The 19,828-nt window shown below is 52.1% G+C and overlaps 2 protein-coding genes and 1 long non-coding RNA gene across 3 annotated transcripts in view; 1 reads left to right on the top strand and 2 right to left on the bottom strand.

The window, feature by feature from the left end:
- LOC307222423 overlaps positions 1-2,765 on the bottom strand; it is a 56,404-nt gene extending 53,639 nt beyond the window's left edge. The window contains exons 1-2 of the long non-coding RNA XR_013841751.1: positions 2,536-2,765; positions 857-1,806 (exon numbers count right to left, since the gene is read on the bottom strand). This is a non-coding gene — a long non-coding RNA (uncharacterized lncRNA). The remainder of the gene's footprint in view (positions 1-856; positions 1,807-2,535) is intronic.
- An 85-nt stretch (positions 2,766-2,850) lies between these two features.
- Positions 2,851-7,780, top strand: NUDT18 (nudix hydrolase 18). Its single transcript, XM_079987587.1, has 3 exons — positions 2,851-3,334; positions 4,204-4,417; positions 5,822-7,780. Exons 1-3 carry the CDS (start codon positions 3,161-3,163, stop codon positions 6,424-6,426), a joined length of 993 nt encoding a protein of 330 aa, XP_079843713.1. The 5' UTR covers positions 2,851-3,160; the 3' UTR covers positions 6,427-7,780.
- The window catches only part of FHIP2B (FHF complex subunit HOOK interacting protein 2B), a 16,930-nt gene continuing 4,117 nt past the window's right edge, over positions 7,016-19,828 (bottom strand). The window contains exons 5-17 of the mRNA XM_079987455.1: positions 19,278-19,400; positions 17,907-18,125; positions 17,600-17,796; positions 16,401-16,509; positions 15,238-15,314; positions 14,903-15,104; positions 12,607-12,776; positions 12,393-12,521; positions 11,602-11,692; positions 11,279-11,422; positions 10,129-10,269; positions 9,825-9,931; positions 7,016-8,540 (exon numbers count right to left, since the gene is read on the bottom strand). Of these exons, the coding sequence (XP_079843581.1) occupies positions 8,435-8,540; positions 9,825-9,931; positions 10,129-10,269; positions 11,279-11,422; positions 11,602-11,692; positions 12,393-12,521; positions 12,607-12,776; positions 14,903-15,104; positions 15,238-15,314; positions 16,401-16,509; positions 17,600-17,796; positions 17,907-18,125; positions 19,278-19,400 (1,815 nt within the window). The 3' untranslated portion in view covers positions 7,016-8,434. The remainder of the gene's footprint in view (positions 8,541-9,824; positions 9,932-10,128; positions 10,270-11,278; positions 11,423-11,601; positions 11,693-12,392; positions 12,522-12,606; positions 12,777-14,902; positions 15,105-15,237; positions 15,315-16,400; positions 16,510-17,599; positions 17,797-17,906; positions 18,126-19,277; positions 19,401-19,828) is intronic.

Below are 19,828 nucleotides of genomic sequence, written 5' to 3'. Positions count from 1 at the left end.
GCCAGTATAGACCTTTTAAGTAGGGGTGGAGGGTGAGGAGGCTGCTAATGTGCTAGTTCAGCTCCCTACCTGCCCATCTTGATGGAGTAGGAGTAGTGAGATATTGAAGGGAGGAGTGTGCTCACATCGCTGGCTCCTGTGGTGGTGAGTTCGCAAAATGGGGTTGTCAGGCCCTGCTCAGTTGCCATGCAGTTTCTAAGAGCCATTTAATGGCTATCTAATGCTACTCACCTTCCACGTTCTCCTCTTAACTGCTTTATCCCCGCTGCATAGACCTATCAGCTGCCCCTCCCCTACAGGGGAGGTTGCCTTTTTATAGAGCCTAAAACATGACAGTATACAGTGGGCTGGGGTGGCCATTCCATAAACTCAGAAATCTAAGGCAGGTGCTTTTAGTGTCTAGGGTATTTGGGCTGAGGAACTGCTATTGCTCTTAGCTAGCCCTTTGTGGGAGAAAGGGTTACTGTCCAAGCTCAGCCAGGTCCTGAATTTAGGCACTGTCAATCCTCCCAAGGTGTTATTTCCCACAAAAGACCCCCAGCATCCCTTCCTTCCTTTGAACTGGCTGTGTTTTGGTGCAACTGGAGTTTTTCCTTTGCACCTAGTGGCTGATGCCCAAGGGAGTTCTCAAAGAAGTCAGTTGTGGAATTACTGATCTAACATAAATTTGTAACTTCACCATCAGATCAGCCTCCGTGTCTGAGGACTGGAAAGTAGCCAATGTCACACTCATTTTTAAAAAGGGATCGAGGGACCATCCTGCAAATTAAAGGTCAATTAGCTTAGCATCTGTCCTTGTGAAAACTTGTGGGAAGTATTTTTAAGCATAATATAACCAAGCATATAGAAGAACAACTCCTACAGAACCAGCATGGCTTCTGCAGGGGCAAGTCCGGTTTCACAAACCTTTTAGAGCTCTTGGGGAGTGTCAACAGGCCATCTAGATAGAGGTCTAGATGGCTGAGATACTGTACTTGGACAAAGTCCCTTACTAAATACTCCAGAGTAAGTTTAGCAGTCATGGGGTAAGAGGAGAGGACCTCTTGTGGTTCAGGAATTGGTTAGCTTGCAGGAAGCAAAGAAGGAATAAATTGATAGTTCTCTGAATGGAGAGATGCAGGAAGTAGAGTCCCCCAAGGGTCGGTATTGGGAACTGCTTTTTAACATACTGTAATCATAAATGATCTAGTGTTAGGAATGAGCAGTGAAGTGGGCAAGTTTGCTGATGATAATAAGTCATTCAGGGTCAGTAAAAGAGATGATGAAGAGCTTCAAAAAGACCTTGCCGAACATAATGGGTGCTACATTGGCAAAAGCAGTGTAATGCAAACAAGTGTAAAATGATGCATGTTGGAGCCAAAAATCTGAATTTCACATATATACCATGGGATCTGAACTGGCAGTGACTGATGAGGAATGAGACCTTTGGGTCATAGTAGACAGCATGAGTCAGATGTTGGTGCAGGGTGAAGCGGCTAAAAAAACAAACAAGTTCTGCGCTAGGGATCATCAGCAAAGGAAATGAAAACAAAGCTGCTGACATAATGCTGTTGAATAAATCTAAGGTGTGACTGTACTTGCAGTAATGTGTACAGCGCTTGTTGCCTCATCTCAAAGAGGACACTTAGTGTTGGGAAAGGTTCAGAAAAGGGCAGCCAAAATAATCCAGGAGCTTGAGAGACTCCCCTGTGCATAATGGTAGTGGCACTTGGGGCTTGAGTGTTTATTGAAAAGGCAAGTGAGATGTGACAGAGAAATTTATAAAATAATGCACGACATGGAGAAAGTTGGTAGAGAAAATGTTTTCTCCCTGTAGCAGGAACCCCCCCCCCCCATCATTCAGTTTGTACAAACTTCACACACACTCACACTCACACACTACATACGCTACGCTTCTGTTATAAATTCATAGAAAATCAACCATGCATCGGATTTGCACTGTTCTACTTTTATTTTACTCCATGAAGGAAGGACTACAAAATGGGGAAGGTTTGATACAGGGCAGCCATAATCCCTTCACCATCCCAGCACATCCACAGGAGCCCTGCCCAGTTGCTATGCCAACCCTGATGGTCCTAGACAGAAGACAATCAAGATCACAAAGAACTTGCATATGGGAGTGGATTCAGCATGGACTGGAACAAAGGACAATGATCGGATCTTCTCTCAGGGGGCAGGAAACTGCGACTACCTTTTGTCTTCAGAAAATGACTCATGGGGAGGGGGAAAGGGGGAACCAGCCAAGTGACAGGACACTCGGGTTACCACCGCAACTCCTCCCTCAACCCCTCCTTTCTGTAATGTATGCATGATGTTTCTGGGGGTGGGCTTGACCTAGAGGAGGGGAATTTCAAAAGTTTTTATAAGGTCTTGCACACCATTTTTCTGTGTCTTTCCTCTCACCTGCAAGTGAGGGGAGCACCCTGTTGCAACAGTCAATAAAAGCCAAGCCTACAGGCTGCTGATTTGCTCCAATTTACTCTGGTTGGTGTCTTTACTTTTTGTCCAAGGGAGCCCTCGGATTTTTCCGGTAACATCCCTTTCTCATAAGGGAGGAAAACTAGGAACTCCTGGGCATCCAGGGAAGTTGAATGTTGGAAGATTCATGACGGATAAAATGAAGTGCAGCAGATTAGACAAATTCCTTGAGGAAGAGAGGGCTATCGAGGGCTTGCTAGCCATGGTGGCTATCCTCTGCCTCCACGCTCATGGGCAACAAATGCTTCTGAATGTCAATTGCTGGAAACCGCAGGAGGGAAGAGGGCTCTTGCGCCCCAATCGTGCTTGCAGGTTTGGCCACTGAGAACAGGCTGCTGCTCTGATGTTCGATTCCTCTGAGATGACCAGCTGAGCGAAGCAGTGTTGTTGTTTTTTGAACGTCTGACTACCAGACACGTCATAATGTCATCAGGCGATTGACGCTGTCCCTGTCCAACAGGAAGCGAGCGCAGCAGCCAGCTGGCGCTGGAGAGGCGGCTCCTTCCCCATCGCCTCGCCCCTCAAGGGCCTGAGCAGCCGCTCTCCTTCCTTCCTTCCTGCATTCCTTCCCCTCCGCCTCCCACGCCCCGGGAGCAGGCGCCAGCGAGCGAGCGAGCCCCTGAGCGCGTGCAGAGTTCCGCGCGCCCGCCCCGTCCCCGCGTCTTCCGCGCCCCTGGCGAGGATGTCCTCGCTGGCGGCTGGGCTTGGGGCGGAGGACGAGGAGGTGGCGGCGGTGCTGGGCGGCGGGGGCTGGCCGGTGGTGGCGCCGCCGCCGCCGCAGGGCCGCGATCTGGAGCCGGCGCGCCTGCGGAGGAACACTTGCTACATCGTCCTGGCCGTCCTGCTCAACGAGGAGGTGCGGGTGCGGGACGGGAGGAGAAACTGGCGCTGCGGCTGTTCTCGGGGGTGGGGGGAGGCGCTCCCCTTGCTCCCTTTCTTTGCCCAGCGTTGCCCGCTTGCCCAGGACCCGCCAGACTGGACGCGGCTGGCTGGCTTGCCTGGGCCCCTCGACGGCGCGCCCGGCAAAGCAACGCTGCAAAGCATCCTTCCCCGCAGCCAGATTGCTTTGCAGCCAGTGGCGTAGCGTGGGGGGTGCAGGGAGGGCCGGCCGCACCCGGCGCAACATCTGGGGGTTAGGGTTAGGGGGTGCAAATCCACGGGTTAGGGGGCGCAAATCCACGGGTTAAAGGTAAAGGTAAAGGTACCCCTGCCCGTAGGGGCCAGTCTTGACAGACTCTGGGGTTGTGCGCCCATCTCACTTAAGAGGCCAGGGGCCAGCGCTGTCCGGAGACACTTCTGGGTCACGTGGCCAGCGTGACATCGCTGCTCTGGCGAGCCAGAGCCGCACACGGAAACGCCGTTTACCTTCCCGCTGGTAAGCGGTCCCTATTTATCTACTTGCACCTGGAGGTGCTTTCGAACTGCTAGGTTGGCAGGCGCTGGGACCGAGCAGCGGGAGCGCACCCCGCCGCAGGGATTCGAACCGCCGACCTTTCGATCGGCAAGTCCTAGGCGCTGAGGCTTTAACCCACAGCGCCACCTGAGGGCGCAAATTACTTGCCTTGTCCCGGGTGCTGACAACCCTCACTACGCCACTGTTTGCAGCATCCACAAGCCCGCCCGCACGGAGGCGGGGGTCCGTCCTCTTCCTTGCCCCTTCCTGACAGCCCCCCTCCCACAATATATATGTGTCTATATATCTTTCCTCGCCTCCTTCTCCAACAGGGAGAAGTTCTGATGATGCAGGAGGCCAAGCGGGAGTGCCACGGGCGGTGGTACCTGCCGGCGGGGCGGATGGAGCCCCGGGAGACCATCGTGGAGGCCATGCGGAGGGAGGTCCAAGAGGAGACCGGCTTGCAGTGCCAGCCCCTCACCCTGCTGGCGGTGGAAGAGAGGGGCCCCGCCTGGATCCGCTTCGTCTTCCTCGCCCGACCCACCGGTGCTGGCCTGGACGCATCTAAGGGGGGCTTGGAGCTGCGCGGGTTGGGAGGTCGGGTTATCCCCTTGGCAAGAGGTGCCCTGCTTCGATGCATGCAAGGACGATGCACCTGGGCAGACCCAGCTGGGGCTGCAACAACAGCAGAGGAATTCAGGAAGCCTGCTGGGCCTCCCTAGACCCAGGGCATGCATTTGCAAAAGTTGATTTGCATGCAGAGATAGATGCCCATCTGGGGCGCAGTGCTTCCAAAACTTCTTCAGTGCTATCCCATAGAGAGCATTATCCAGAACAGCAGCTTGCACCACCCACTAAGGAAGATAATAAGACAAAAAAAATCAAAACAGTAAGAATTAGTTGCTCATTTATTCAAAAAAATAAACGCATGCTCTGATCCAATCTTGCAGCTTAAAATATATATACAACAAAGAATTTTGCATGAAAAGTATTTTTATACATTCTTACTAACAAAAACATACAGATGAAGGAAATTTATAGCATGAAATGTCTGCATTTATGTACTTCCCAAACATACACAAAGCTTCACAGATGGACGGTAACTAATTTATAAGAAAATTAATAGCTGTTAGCAATAATTGGCTATCTGGTGACTTGTGATAATTTAGAAACATAAAGACGAACAAATGCGACCAAACAAAATAGCTTTGAAAGCAGTAAGAGCAGTAAATACGAAGTAAGGAAGGTGTTTCACTTGAGGTGCCAGCCTGGTCAATCCTAAATAAGCCATCAGTGCCCTCAGAGGGGGGCACCTCCAGCCCCCCTCGCCCCCCCCATTGCCTCTTAGCATCCTCCCAGGTAATCCTGTCGCCTCCCCCCCAAGGGGCATTACCAGTGGGAACCACTGGCCTGAGTTCTCACTGGCCTTGGGCTTTTCAGTATTTTCACCAGCCCTGTAAGTCTTATTAAGAAGGGACCCAGGAGAGGGGCAGCAGATCTGGGACCCAGGGCAAAAGTGCTGGGCCCTAACATTGCCTTTGCAAAGCATGAATCCCTTCTCCAAGCTGGGGCTCCGTGTTTTTCCCTTCCCCAGTGAAGGACAAAGCATTAAACTGGGCAAGAAGTAGGGTGTCCCCGATGTGGCTGTGTTTCAAGGCCACTTCTGAACATCTGGAGTGTGTTTGGGGTGGGGGGTCAGACTGGATGAGTCCCTTCTGATTCTTGGGGTCTTGGACCCAGTGAGGGCTTCAATCTAATTAGAGGAGGTTGCTAAGCAAGTTTCCCTGGAAGGTAATGGCCTTCACATGTATCCTAAAAACACCCGTCTCCAAGGAAAGTGAACCTTGGATTGGGCTGGCATATAGCCGAGAAAATCCATCCTTGTGGGTGCACACACATGGCACAATTGTCTCGACTCCCACCTAACCCCAGGCTGCTTCGCTCTTCCAGGTGGTGCCTTGAAGACCCTTCAGGAAGCTGACGCGGAATCCCTGCAGGCCCAGTGGTGGAACAGGGAGACGCCCTCCCTGCCTCTGCGTTCCCGGGACATCTTGCCCTTAATAGAGCTGGCTCTGCGGTACCAAGCCAGCCCGGCCCACCCGCGAACACTGCCCGTGGAGCTGCCTTGCGCCTTCATCTGCCAGCGGCTGCTGCTTGTCTGTGTTGGCAGCAGTGGTGACTTGTGGGTGCTTCAAGGGACAGCAGGGGCTCCAGGCCTTCCTCTGGCCACAAGTGGCCTGGCTCCCTCAGAGCTGGGCCACAGGCTCCTGGGGGACATCCAGCGCCTACTCCAGGACTCCCTGCCACACCCCCAGGTGCCCGTCCGCATCCAAGGCCTGCTTGGAGTCCAGCATCTCGGGAAGGAGCCTGGGCAGAGCGATGGGATCTGCTTCAATGTCATGGCGGCTGTAGGCGACAAGGGACGGTGGCTGAATGAAGCGCCCCCAGCGTTGCAGAGTGGAGCCTTCCTCTGGCGGAAGGTGGAGGATGAGGCCCTGCGGAGCCGAATCCTGCAGAGGCTTGATGAAGAGTCCTTCATCCCCATTCACAGCTGAACCACCCCCCTGTCGAGATACGGGATGGCCCCGGGTGTGTACTTTGGCAACTTGGGCCAGGCGAGAATCCCTGGAGGAGCCTCGGCTGGGCCAAAAATGCTCGCTGTTTGCTGGAATGAGGGACGTTGGGAGTCTGTGGCGCCACAGAGAGCTCCTTACATTGGTGCCTTTGGAGGAAATGTCACAACAGCTGAGGGCTTGATGGCGCCTGAACTCTGGAACCGGCCAGGAGTATTAACCTTTTCTTGCTCCAGAGTGCCAGCTCACAGCTGTGATTCTTTCACCTTTCCGCACCAGGAGCATGGCAATGCCTGTGCATGCCAACCCCAAATGCCCAGCTTCTGGGTTCTCCCCACAGCTGCAAGAAAAAGGACCTTGACAGGAATGAGGTCTTAGAGCTCTTGCCACCCTTATGGATGATTTGCAGCCTTGCAGAATCCAGCCAGGCTTGGTAAAAATAAAACAAAAAGGCCACCCCCCCACCCCCGTGTTCTACTGTTTGTTTCTGCGTGTTCTTCTTGTCTGTAAATGAGAAAAGGGGGCTCAGCGACTTCCCACAGGTCCTAAACATGAGCGTGAGCAAAGCCAGGACGTTCACCACAGATTATTTATTTCAAGGCACGAGTAAGAAACCCATCAGGGTAGAAGCAGAGAATCAGTAGCTGCAGTGTGGAGACACCAAAGTGCGTCCCAGCTTACGGAGAGGGGGCACAGATTCCCTCCCCACATGTATTGCACTTGAAAAGAGTCTTTAGACCCACAACGGACTGGACACCGTGCCTGGTCATGGTGGGTGGAGCCTGCCCCAGCCAGGGCTGCTCCTGGTGGCATTTATTTATTTACATATTGCGTATTGAAACGAATAGCTCACCTTTTCCTCCAAAGAGCTCAAGGCGGCACATGTGGTTCTTCTCTCCCTCCTCATTTAATCCCAACCACAACAGCCCTGAGAGGCCAAGAGGCAGTGACTGCCCTAAGATCACACCCAGTGAGCTTCATGATGGCTGAGTGGGGATTCAAACCCTGGTCTCCCAGGTCCTCTTCCACCCTGTGACCCAGCCCCTCTCAACCTTGGGTCTCCAGGTGCTATTGGACTACAACTCCCATTATCCCTGACAACTGGTCCTGCAAGCTAAGGATGAGGAGAGCTTTAGTCCAACGCCATCTGGCGAATCAACGTTGAGAGGCTCTTTGGAAAGGGGTTAAGTTGCAGCTGACAAGGCTAGCAGAAACTCTGGTAGAATAGAAAGTAAAAACAAAGGGAAAGGGCTCTTTTCCTGAGGAGTTGAGACTGGACAGATCTGGAAAGGATCAGAAGAAAACAACGTCTGCTGTGGTTAGGAGCAAATAGTGTCTCCCCCTCTTTGGCCTGGCCTTTGAGGCCTGCAGAGAAGGTCAGAATCGAGGCAGGAGGCCCCACAACCCCTAACGCCCAGCCATGGATAGTAGGAAGATTCTTCCTTTCACAAAGCAGCTTTCGGTCACCCTGCCTGCCCCACTTTCCCATTGGGCAAACATTAAATAAAACAAGCCAGAGATTAAAAACCCAGAAAGTCCAGGAGGAGCCTTTAGTATCTTGTACCAGATTGCCCTGAGGTGCCACATGCAGGCTCCAGGCTCCTGCAGGGAAGAAGGGAGCCATGACTGCTCTGAAATCACACCTGGAGCCACGGCGAGAGACTTCTGAGGGAGAAGGCAGAGCACTTCTGGCTTTGCTGAGGAACCACACGCTCGACCTCGGGAAGAGCTAGGTCTCGCCTTGTCACAGCCTGACTTCTGAGACTTTTGCTCTAGGGACTGGGCGTGGGGCTCCTGGGCAGCCCTTCAAGCACAGGGGGCCTGCCTCTGCTCTCCCCGCATGAAGGCAACCAGCGACGGCTGCGGCCCGGTTCTTATGAGGCCGGAAAGGGCCTCTAGGGTTGCCGCAAATGCCCTTGCCAGACCCCAGCTGTGCATCCGTCCCTTGAGAAGTGTGGGATCCAAAAGGGGCAGCGTGCTCCTTGGAAAGTCAGGCGGGGACCTCGTGCATGGACTTGACGAAGACGATGGCCGCCAGCTCCTTGCAGAATTCTTCAAGGACAACCACCCCCTCCAGGAGGGTACGATGGCCGATCCTGTAAGGAAGCAGCATGTGAGGTTGAGGAAGCGGCCTTGCCCTCATTTCCTATTGCTCACCTCCCCACTTCTGCTTCTCAAGAACGACAGCACTTTACATTTGCAAAACTCCATCATATGTGCACTATCTGAGTCCTTTGCAACTTTAGCAAAGGAGGCCAGCGTCATGCCCAGAAGGAGAGGAGCTTGCCGGAGGGGAGATTTAAACCAAAGACTGCCTCCTTTACAGGTCAGCCTCTTTTCCTCCATGCAGATAGTCATTTGTCAGGGAGTCTTTAGCTGTGATTCCTGCATCCCAAAGGGAAGGACCAGATGACTCTTGGGGTCCCTTCCAATTCTACAAGTCTATGATTCTATGGTCTGCGCAGCTCCGTCTGATCCAGTGCCGAGGGCCTTCTGGCGGTTCCCTCGCTGTGAGAAGCCAAGTTACAGGGAACCAGGCAGAGGGCCTTCTCGGTAGTGGCACCTGCCCTGTGGAACGCCCTCCCACCAGATGTCAAAGGGATAAACAACTACCAGACTTTTAGAAGACATCTGAAGGCAGCCCTGTTTAGGGAAGCTTTTAATGTCTGACGGACTACTGTGTTTTAATATTTTGTTGGAAGCTGCCCAGAGTGGCAGGGTCTAAAATAATAATAAATAATAATAATAATAATAATAATAATAATAATAATAATAATAAAATATCAGACTGTGAAAAGAATAGATGAATATGAAAATGACAGGTCTGGTTGTCCCCCCACACCATGCCTTAGAGGTTTGGATGTGCCTGAATATAAAATGGTCCTGCTGGATCAGGCCAAAGGGGGCCCATCTAGTTCAGCATCCTGTTCTCACAGTGGCCAACGAGATGCCCATTGTGGGAAACCCGCAATCCAAGATTCAAGCATGAGAGCCCTCTCTCCCCTCCTGTGGCTTCCAGCAACTGATGTTCCCATGCATGGCTGCCTCCGACTGTGGAGGCAGAACAGAGCCATCCTGGCTAGCAGCTATCAACAGCCCTCTCCTCCTTCTTGACTTTGTCTAATCCTCTTCTAAGTCCACCCAAGTTGGTGGCTACCACTGCCTCCTGTGGAAGGGAGTTCCATAGTTTAACTCTGTGCTGTCCAAAGAAGTCCTTTCTTTTATCATTCAGCTTCCTTTTTCTCTATTCACTTGCTGCATGCGGTCTATCATTTTAGGGTTCCCTCATGCAGCCTCTTCTTTACCTTTCCTTTTCTCCAAACTGGAGGTTGGCACCAGCCCTTTCAACCTGTGTGCAGTGCCCCCCCCCCAACACTCACTGCTGTTCTTCAGCAGGGACCAGCCCCATCAGCCCCCTCCGGACCAGCAGCAAGTTGGTGGGGAAGTTTGGTATCCGGTGGATCCTTTGCATTAAGTCTCCAATCACCTGGAGGGAGGAGAGACCAGAGGGGCGGCTTGTGAGTCAGGCCTCCAAGTCAGGTGGAGAGGAGGAGCTGGGGGGGCGGCGGCAGGGCTCCCCTTAGCTTAGAGGCACAGGACACCCCAAAAGGCACCTTCTTCCCCAGGCAGCATTCTCCATTTCTCCCCACCCAGCCCGCTTGCCGTGCCAAGACTAGACATTACCCTGATCAGGACGGAAAAGAGGGTCCTGCAGCCGGGGGCCAGAGGCAAGTAGGGATCCAGGAGGTACTCGTGGAGGTGAGGGTGGGGAAAGAGAGCCAGGCGGGACAGCACCGACGTCACCTGCAGGTTCACTGCGTAGGGCTGCAAGGGAGGAATAAGAAGAGAGGCAGAGGGCTCAACTGTGGGGCGTCATTCACAGCCTGCACAAACAGCCAGGCATAGAGGGTCACCGGAGGGGGAGGGAAGAGAGCAGAAGAGAAGCGATTCCCCCCACCCACGACATTCTGCACTTGCTCTCTGCAACCAGACAAAGCCACAGCTGTCTGAACATCATGCCCCCTATCTAACCTTTGCTCTCTTAGTGGTCTGCCGTGCCCTGCCTGTGATCTTTGTCTCCTTCGTCATACACTGTGCTAGGGGAAAATGATGCGGTGGAAACAGGTGCCAAAATAACTTTGCACCACCCCACGATCTCAGGATTGGAAGATGTGTAAAGGTCACAATCCAAAATGTATCTGACTGGTTTTGCATATTGTGCCAATAAAAGGAGCCTCCACAGAGCTAACCGGCAGCTTGCTTATGCACAGCTCACCTGATGATCAACACCTGACTCGTGCCTTCACTTCACTTCCCCTTCCCTCTTATGTATTTATTTAGAGCATCTGGGTACCCTCCTCATCAGCCAGAGGCTCCCAGAGTGGCTTACAAGACAAGACACAACACACAAAGGGAAAAGGAAAGGGAGTGATGAGGAAAACAAAAACCCAGGCAGAGATTTCTAAATAGTTGACCAGGTGGCCCAGTTCAGGGGCAGGAGGCGGCTGATGGAGCTGGGCCTCCAGCACAGCTGATGCAATGAGCCCTGCTGCTCCCATTCTCTCTTCCCCTGAGATCGCCTGATGGAATGGCTGCCCCCAGCTGACAGGTTAGGGGAGAGGAGGACAAATGGAGCTGGCCTCTCACAGCAGAGCCCTGCTTTCCAGCTCCCCTGCTGAGGAAGTCCAGTAGAGAATCTTAGCGCTCCATCCTAGAGAAGGAAGCAGCCCCTAAAACTTGTCTCTCCCTGCTGCTTCTAGGCCACAGAAACACCAGACTCCAGGGTCTTAGCGATGCTGGCCACTCCCAGCAAGGCCCCCTTTCCCATCCTTACCTGGTCCAGGATGCGCATCAGCCGTTCAAAGAGCACTTCCAAGAAACGGCCTTCGTAGAAGCCAGTGCTGGCAGAGCAGGTCTCCAGGGGCCGAGGGGCCTTTGGCCAGTGCCAGCGAGACGCCTTGGTACAACATTCCTGGAACTGACAGAAGAGGAGGGGATGGATCGCAGGTGGGCAGGGTCTAAGGAAAGGCTCTTGCAGGGCCCAGCTGAGACAATAAAGCAGAATGAACTCAAATGCTGTGAATCGCAGGAGCAGGGAACAACGCCAGGTATCACACATCAGCAGAGATCAGGTAGGCAGGGAGACAAGTGACTCACCAGCACACTGGCATCGTGGACATAGGTGTCATATCCGGCCTCTTCCAGGTAGGCAGAGGTCTTTGCTTCACTGGGAACCAGGCAGAGAAAGCTGAGAAAGAAGGAAGCAGGATGGCAATGATGGGAGGAAAAGAAGCCTCTGAGACCCAGGACACAGGTGTGAGGGTCAACATTAGGAAGAGGGCAGCATTAGGAAGAACCTTAACATGGCAGCAGGTGTTTAGGCAGTGGGACGAACTCCCTCGGAAGGCAGTGGCCTCTCCTCCTGGGGATTTTAAGCAGAGGTTGGATGACCAGGTGTCATGGATTCTTTAGCTGTGATTCCTGCAGGAGTTTGGACCAGATGACCCATATATAGAGCAGAGATATAATCTGGGCAGAGTTAAAAACCGAGCTGGATGCAGAAAGCATAATATTATGTTTGCCTAATATATAATACAAGCTCCAACCAAAATGCTTAGCTATTTTAAAACTCCTGCAAAGTGGCCCAGCCACACAGCTCCCTTGATGGCAGCCCCTGCCCACCTTGTGCCTTCCAGATGTTCTGGACTACAACTCCCATCAGCAGTGGTCAGGACAGCCACACGTGGCTGGCCCTCAAGGAAGTAAGAACCATAGAACTGTAGAGTTGGGGGAAGGGACCCACAGAGTTATCTAGCAGGTCTGAAATGCTTGGGCCTGGCTGGGCTGGGCTGGGCTGGGGTGAGGAGACTGGCGAAGACCTGCCTTGTGAGTTCAGTTAAGCTGTTCACATATTGTGAGCCGGTCTCCCCCCTGCCCCGCCTTCGTACCTGCTGACCACCTCCTTCACGTCCTCCGGCTGGGCTTGCTGCTTTGGGGCAGGGATGCCTGGCTTGGTAGAGACCTGGAAGCTGGTGCCTGGGAACCCGTCTATGAAGTAGGGATCCTCCTCCAGTTCTCTACAGGGACAGAGAACAGAAGCATTGAGTGGCTGGCCTGGACGAGGGCCCCGTCCCCCAACTTTCCTCTCCCGCTCTCACTTACAACCCATCCTCGCAGGGCTCCTGCTCACGAGCAAGGGGCTCCTCCTGTCCAGGTGGGCTTCTCAGGAGGTAGCTGCGCTCCTCCAAGTGGTCCAGGACCAGGCGCTGCATGACACGTTGATCTGGAAGCCACAGCAGCTCCTCAAACAGCCTCAAGGTGGCCATACTGATCTGGAGGGGAGGAAGGAAGAAGGGCAATGAGTCAGGAAAGCCCGCTAGGAGGCCCTGCTCCCAGCACTGGGAGCTGCTGAGTTCCACCACCTCCTTCCACCTGGAAAAAGGTGTAGGGAGATGGAAGTCAGGGGTTGGCCTCCGTTTTGGAAGAGAAGCTCTCACTTCAGGCAGCCTGGAGACACCCCTTGGAGACCCACAGAAACTCCAGGCAGCCAGCAGGCAGGGCCAGTTGGTAGCAGACAAGCAAGGGCAGCTATTGAGGGACAAGGGCACCATGTTGCTGGGTTTTGGGGTTGCAGACTGTCATTTCCCATCTTGATCGAGCCATGAACATAGGAAGAGGCTGTCGGATCAGGCCAATGGCCCATCTAGTCCAGCATCCTGTTCTCACAGTGGCCAACCAGATGCCCCAAAGGGAAACCTGAAATAGGATCCAAGCAGAAGAACAACTCTCTACAGAAGGGAGTCGCTCCTTCCCATTGATCATTTTGGTGTTCCTTTTCTGAACCTTACTAAGGGGCCTGGCAGATAATAATAATACAGTGGTGCCCCGCAAGACGAATGCCTCGCAAGACGAAAACCCACTAGACTAAAGGGTTTTCCGTTTTGGAGGTGCTTCGCAAAACGAATTTCCTATGGGCTTGCTTCGCAAGAGGAAAATGTCTTGTGAGTTTTTCTGACTTTTTCCCCCCTTTTCCTAAGCCCTAAGCCGCTTATCAGCTGATCCGCTAAAAGCCGCTAAACCGCTAATAGCGCTAATCCGCTAAGCTGTCAATGGGCTTGCTTCGCAAGACGAAAAAACCGCTAGACGAAGAGAATCGCGGAACGGATTCTTTTCGTCTTGCGAGGCACCACTGTAATGATGATGATAATAATAATAATAATAATAATAATAATAATAATTTATTTATATCCCGCCCTCCCCAGCTGAAGCCGGGCTCAGAGCGGCTAACAACAATAAAAGTAACACAGCATTCTAAATTCCATTCATTTTAAAATCAATTCAAAATCAAATTGATGGCAACCATTGCGCTAGAGTTCTGTGAGGATTACAGAAGGAGGGGGTCAGGCTGTGCCTTGGCCAAAGGCCTGGTGGAACAGCTCTGTCTTGCAGGCCCTGCGGGAAGATGTCAAGTCCCGCAGGGCTCTAGTCTCTTGTGACAGAGCGTTCCACCAGATTGGGGCCACAGCCGAAAAAGCCCTGGCTCTGGTTGAGGCCAGCCTAACCTCCCTGTGGCCCGGTACCTCCAAGATATTTTTGTTTGAAGAGCGTAAGGTCCTCTGTGGGACATACCAGGAGAGGCGGTCCCGTAGGTACGAGGCTCCTAGGCCGCGTAGGGCTTTAAATGTTCAAACCAGCACCTTAAACCTGATCCTGTACTCCACCGGGAGTCAGTGCAGCTGGTATAGCACCGGGTGAATGTGATCCCGCGGCGAGGACCCCATAAGGAGTCTCGCCGCGGCATTCTGCACCCGCTGGAGTTTCTGGGTCAGTCTCAAGGGCAGCCCCACATAGAGTAGAGATTCAACAACAGAGCTCACTGCTATCCTGGGGAAGCCTCAGCTGCTGCTGAAGGCTTCATTTCCTCCTAAAGAGCTGAGCCTGATTCCTTCCCTGGGGTTCATGAGGCCTCAAAGGAGGCATGAGAGTTTCCATTTTGCAAGGGAAGGTTTGGGGGGCAGGGGGAGGGCTGGAAAAGCATCCCCCATGCTGGGATCTCCTTGGCCTGCTGTGGTCTTCAGTCATCACTATCGCCCCAGGGTTAAGTTCCCAACAAGTGGGGAGAAGACCTCAAGCCCAACAAAACCCATAATTCCCAACCCCGCTCTGCAACTCCTGGGAGCCTGGCAGTTTCTGTGACTCAGAAAAAGTCCTCTGCACATGCTCTGAGGCTTTTGCTTGCTTCCCACAAGGAAGCGCCTGATGCTTGGCATTCAAAGGCTTGAAGACCTCCATCTTATCAAGGTGAAGTCCTGAACAGCCTGAGGTCCAGCAAGTTGCTGCCCCTTAAGGGCAGTCTGACCCAAGCACTGAGCCCCTGCTGCGTGCTACTGCTTTCTCCCCACTGACGCTTGCAGGAATCCTGCTCAGGTGGAACTTTCCCAGCAGGATTTCAGCTCACCTCGTCCGACAAGTGGTTGCAGCGCTCAATCAGTTGGGAGCAGAGGTGGTGTTGCGGCTGGTGGCCTGCATCCTTGGCCACTGCGGGTCCTTCCTTGGTTCCCAGCACAAACCCCACCAATTCCTGGAGGAGCGCAGGAGAGCGGATGTGTCTTGCCAAGGCAGTCAGGACAGCTGTCGAGAGAAGGATGCCGCGTTCTGACCTGCCAAGGAAGACAGGGATGGATGAATGAGGGGAGCTCATAAGCTATGGGCTTATTAGGCAGGCCTCCGAGTTCCCCCAAGCAGGACAAGGCTTGGTGCTCACCCCTCTTTCCATGTTAAGCTTGGACTCACATTTGCAGGAGCTGGGACTGCAGGACTCCCTGGAAAAACCTCTCAGCCACCGTCTCACTTACGGCACCTGCCACAACCTGGTGGGGTGAAACACCACAATGACTCATCATGATCTCTGCAGCTCCTCCTCATTCAGAAACCTGAGTCAGCTCGGAGGCCAAGGGAGAAGTGACAATGCAGAAAACTCCCCTGGAAAGGGGCAAAGAGCCTGAGGCAGCTTCCAAAGACTTAACTATGTGGATGTGGATGGAGGTTTCAGCAGGAGGTCTCTTCCTTTTAAAATATTTTATTAAAGTTTTCTTGGTTTACAAATGTATGTGCAATGTCTTTTTTCCCCCAAGTTACATTTTCCATAAGTCAGTTTCATTTGTTGAGGCATTAGAAAGAAAAAAGGGGAGAAGAAGTGGAGGGGGCCATGGTGGGTGGAGGTGGGGTCGGGAGGCGATATTTCTATTTTGCTTAATGTATGTGTGGGTTTTTGTGTCAGTGTCGTTTGTCCAGGTTCCCTTTGCTATTTGCTTGTGCTCCTTTGGTGGTGAGAGAAGCTGGGGTTGGGCTAGGGTGAGGTTGCTTGTTTGTGATTGGCTATGTTGAACTTTGTTTTCGTGTGTGAGTGGGGTGGGTGGGTGTTTTTGAATCAGGTTAGCCATACTGTATTGATTCATATGCTGTTGGTGGATTCTTGTCGTCTTGTTGGGCTGTATATGTGATATTGGGATGAAGGTATCGTCTTCTATTAGTCCCCGTGTCAGTTTCAGTTTATCGGTTAATTTTTCTAGTAGGGCTGTTTCCCATAATATTTGGTTCATGCTTATTCTTGACAGGTCTTTCCAGTGTCTGGCTATGATGTTTCTGGTCGCTGAGAGCAGGTGGGTTATGAGTTCTTTGTTATATGAGTGGGCATTATTGTCTTGGAATATGTTTAGTAGGGCCAGTTCTGGGGTGATTTCTAATACTTGCTTAGTTATCTTACACGTTCCTTATATGGCTGTTGTCCAGAATAGTTGGATTCTGGGGCACTCCCACCACATGTGGAGGTATGTGCCTGTGGAGGTGCACCCTCTCCAGCATTTTGGTGAGGTTCCTGGGCGTATTAGCGCTAGTTTCCTTGGTGTTAGGTACCACCAAGTTTCAGAGTGAGCTCTCAGCAGGAGGTCTCTTACCGGGTGGGCCTCTTTCGCTAGGCAATCACAGAGATCGAGCCAGGCAAAGAAAGCCTCCAGCCTGGCCTGGCCTGGAAAGTCGTTCTCCTCAAGGTAGCTGCCCTGAAGCCTGGAAGGGCGAGAGGTACAGTTCAGCAATGTATGGAGCACTGCTCTGTCTGAACATCTTGTCAGGCAGATTGAGAGTGAGAGGCAAAATAAGTCTGACAGCTTCAACACAGACTGGTTTGGGTTATACAGACACAGAAGAGGGAGGGAGATGTGTACTTTGCCTGACATTCGCTGAAAGTCAGTGTTTTACAGTGGTACAGTCATACCTCAGGATAAATACGCTCCAGGATAAGTATTTTCGGGTTGTGCTACGCGGCGACCCGGAAGTAACGGAGTGTGTTACTTCCGGGTTTCACCACTCGCGCATGCGCAGACGGTCAAAATGACGTCATGCGCGGAAACGGCGAAACGCAACTCGTACATGCACAGTCGCGCCTTACGTTCTAACAGGGCTCTGGAACTGATTCCGTTCGCATCCTGAGGTACCACTGTACTTTGGTTCCCGAATGGCTTGGCTCCCAAACAAATCGGCTCCTGAATACCGCAAACTGGAAGTGAGTATTCCGGTTTGTGAACGCTTTTCGGAAGCCGAATGTCCGACACGGCTTATGCGGCTTCCGATTGAGTGCAGGAAGCTCCCGCAGCCAACCGGAAGCCACGCCTTGGTTTTCGAACCATTTCGGGAGTCGAACAGATTCCTGGAATGGATTAAGTTCAAGAACTAAGGTACCACTGTATCTCTACATATACCAGTTTGTCAATCATATGCTCTTCAGTTTTAAAGTACGGTTGCATTCTGTGTGGGGGTTAAGTTCCAGGGATCACAGATATATGCAAAAACACGTATACCTGAACTAACTCCTTGAAACCTGCCCCCACATCTTATCTTCCAGAGCTGGTGCACCGAACAGGACTTACTCCCCAAGCAAGGCAGAGAGCTTTGAAGATCTTGAAAGATTCCGGTAAGCATGACAGAGCGCTTGAAAGCTCTTTCAACACTGGGAAAACCCGGCGTAAAAACCCACTAATTTTAAGCTCTCCACCTTGCCTGCATTTAATCTACACAACCAGCTAGGCCACTCCACTTGCTGGTGGAGGACCAAGGTCTAAGCCTCCTTGTGGCCCCCAAACTCTGGGGGTATCTTTACCTCCAGCTGACCGGCTGAAGCGTGGTGACATCAGCAGGGTTGACAGTGGCTGGGATGGCCTCGCACAGCGTGCAGAGGTGGTCAGCCACCAGGGGGCAAAGCCTGCTGTCTCGCGCCAGAGCCAGGGCAGCTGCTCGATGGTCGATGCTGGTTAGCAGCAGAAGGTTCTCTTGAGCTTTGAGGGCAACCTTCCTCTTCTGCAAGGGAGAGAAAACAAGGCTCCTGAAGGCCCTCCTTGATATGCAGTCTCACCTTCTCCACCCACCCTAGCAAGAGGCAGCATGCGCCCCACCCCACGGCCCTGTACCTTGCTCTTGCACAAGCTGATCAGGGAGGTCACCAGGTTTGGGGCAGAGGAGGCTGGTTCCACAAGCTGCACCTCACAGGAAGTTTCCTCTGGGCACAGTCTTCTGTCCTGCTCTACAGGGGTGAGCAGGGTCCGGGAAGGGTCCAAGGCAGGCTCTGCTGTTGCTCCCTGAGGTTGGAAGGCCTGATCCACTTTCTGCCCACTCGCCGCATTCTTGCCCTTGAAAACGGGGGGAGAATCTGGCTACATTATCGTTGTTTGGCATGCTGGGCTTACGGTGGGAAATCAAGCAAAGGCACAATGCCCCAGAAGGGTCTAACCCATAGGTGGCTCCTCCAGAATCAACACCAGGCATAGGCAAACAGATGTTTTGGGACTACAACTCCCATCATCCCTAGCTAACAGGACCAGTGGTCAGGGATGATGGGAATTGTAGTCTCAAAACATCTGGAGGGCCGAGTTTGCCTATGCCTGATCAACACTCTTGGAATGAGCCTGAGCTTTGCAGTTGAGCACCCACTGCAGAAAGCAACATCCACTGAGCTCCTTCAAATAATTGGTAAACTGCTTGATTCCAAAAACATAATGAGTTCATGCAATTCATACAACTGATTTGCAAACCCACCATGAAAGGCCTGCTTGGTGTGCATGGTTTGGGAGCACTGGAGATTCATTCTCTCTCTCTCACACACACACACACACACACCAAATAACTGTGGCAAGAGGCAGAAAAAGAATTAAGTGGTCTGTCAAGACTCTCAGCAATTTTTAAGTGGTCCGGCCAGGAGAGAATAGTTTGGGAACCACTAACTTAAGATAATTTCTGTTGAGTAAATGCTTTTGAAAAATAAAGCAATAAAAGATCATGTGTATTTCTGCAATAATAATAATAATAATAATAATAATAATAACAATAATAATATATTATTTATTCCCCGCCCATCTGGTTGGGCGGCTTCCAAAAAAATATTAAAATATCGTAATACATCAAACATTAAAAGCTTCCCTAAACAGGGCTGCCTTCAGATGTCTTCTAAAAGTCTGGTAGTTGTTGTTCTCTGTGACATCTGGTGGGTGGGCGTTCCACAGGGCAGGTGCCACTACTGAGAAAGCCCTCTGCCTGGTTCCCTGTAACTTGGTTTCTCGCAGTGAGGGAACCGCCAGAAGGCCCTCGGCGCTGGACCTCAGTGTCCAGGCAGAACGATGGAGGTGGAGACGCTCCTTCAGATATACTGGACCGAGGCCGTTTAGGGCTTTAAAGGTCATCCATGCACATACAGACCTTGCAAAAACAAAGCACTCTGCAGTCTGTCCCAGACTGTTAAAAGATGTACTGGCTCCTGTAGGCAAGCAGATCCAAGAGTCCCTCACCTCTAGGACGTAGGGCAGCAGGGCCGGATCCTGTTTGATCTTGGTACACAGGGCAGCAACAAGCTGCATCATTTCCTTCTCAGGCTCAGAGCCTAGCGCGTAGTTCCCAAGGTGGAGGAGTTTCTGTAGAAGGACAGTGAGTGGGTGGGTGAGGGTAGCAGTGGTTCCAAGGAGAGAAAGAATAGGAATACAGTACAATTGCATCTTACGCACATTTAAGATGCTCAATTTCAACCATAGGTGGTTGAAGGCCGCTGGCTGAAATCCTGCAAGTTAAATGCAAGCAAGTTGGAGAGATTAATAACTTTTTTTGCGCAGGGAGAACCCGCTGCAAAAAGAGTTTTTATACATCAAACCCACACATAAGATGCAATCATACTGTAACCAAAAGAGTTTTGAGCCCAGGGCTCAGAATCACATGAACCAAGAGAAAACATGCAAGTCTGCTTTGTTTTCAAAAATGGAATCCTGATCTTGTAGCAGAACTTGAGTTGCCTCGGCACAGAATTTGATTTTTCTTTGTCAGCACGGAGTACAATGCTAATTGGAAC

Source organism: Podarcis cretensis, assembly GCF_951804945.1.
Source record: "Podarcis cretensis genome assembly, chromosome: 8".
Taxonomy (NCBI): Eukaryota; Metazoa; Chordata; class Lepidosauria; order Squamata; family Lacertidae; genus Podarcis; species Podarcis cretensis.
This window is presented reverse-complemented; position numbering and strand designations above follow the sequence as displayed.

Coding starts and splice junctions, on each gene's coding strand:
- NUDT18 (XM_079987587.1), top strand. CDS start 3,161: ATGTCCTCGCTGGCGGCTGGGCTTGGGGCGGAGGACGAGGAGGTGGCG. Junction 3,335..4,203: donor CCGTCCTGCTCAACGAGGAG/GTGCGGGTGCGG, acceptor CTTCTCCAACAG/GGAGAAGTTCTGATGATGCA. Junction 4,418..5,821: donor CTTCCTCGCCCGACCCACCG/GTGCTGGCCTGG, acceptor TCGCTCTTCCAG/GTGGTGCCTTGAAGACCCTT.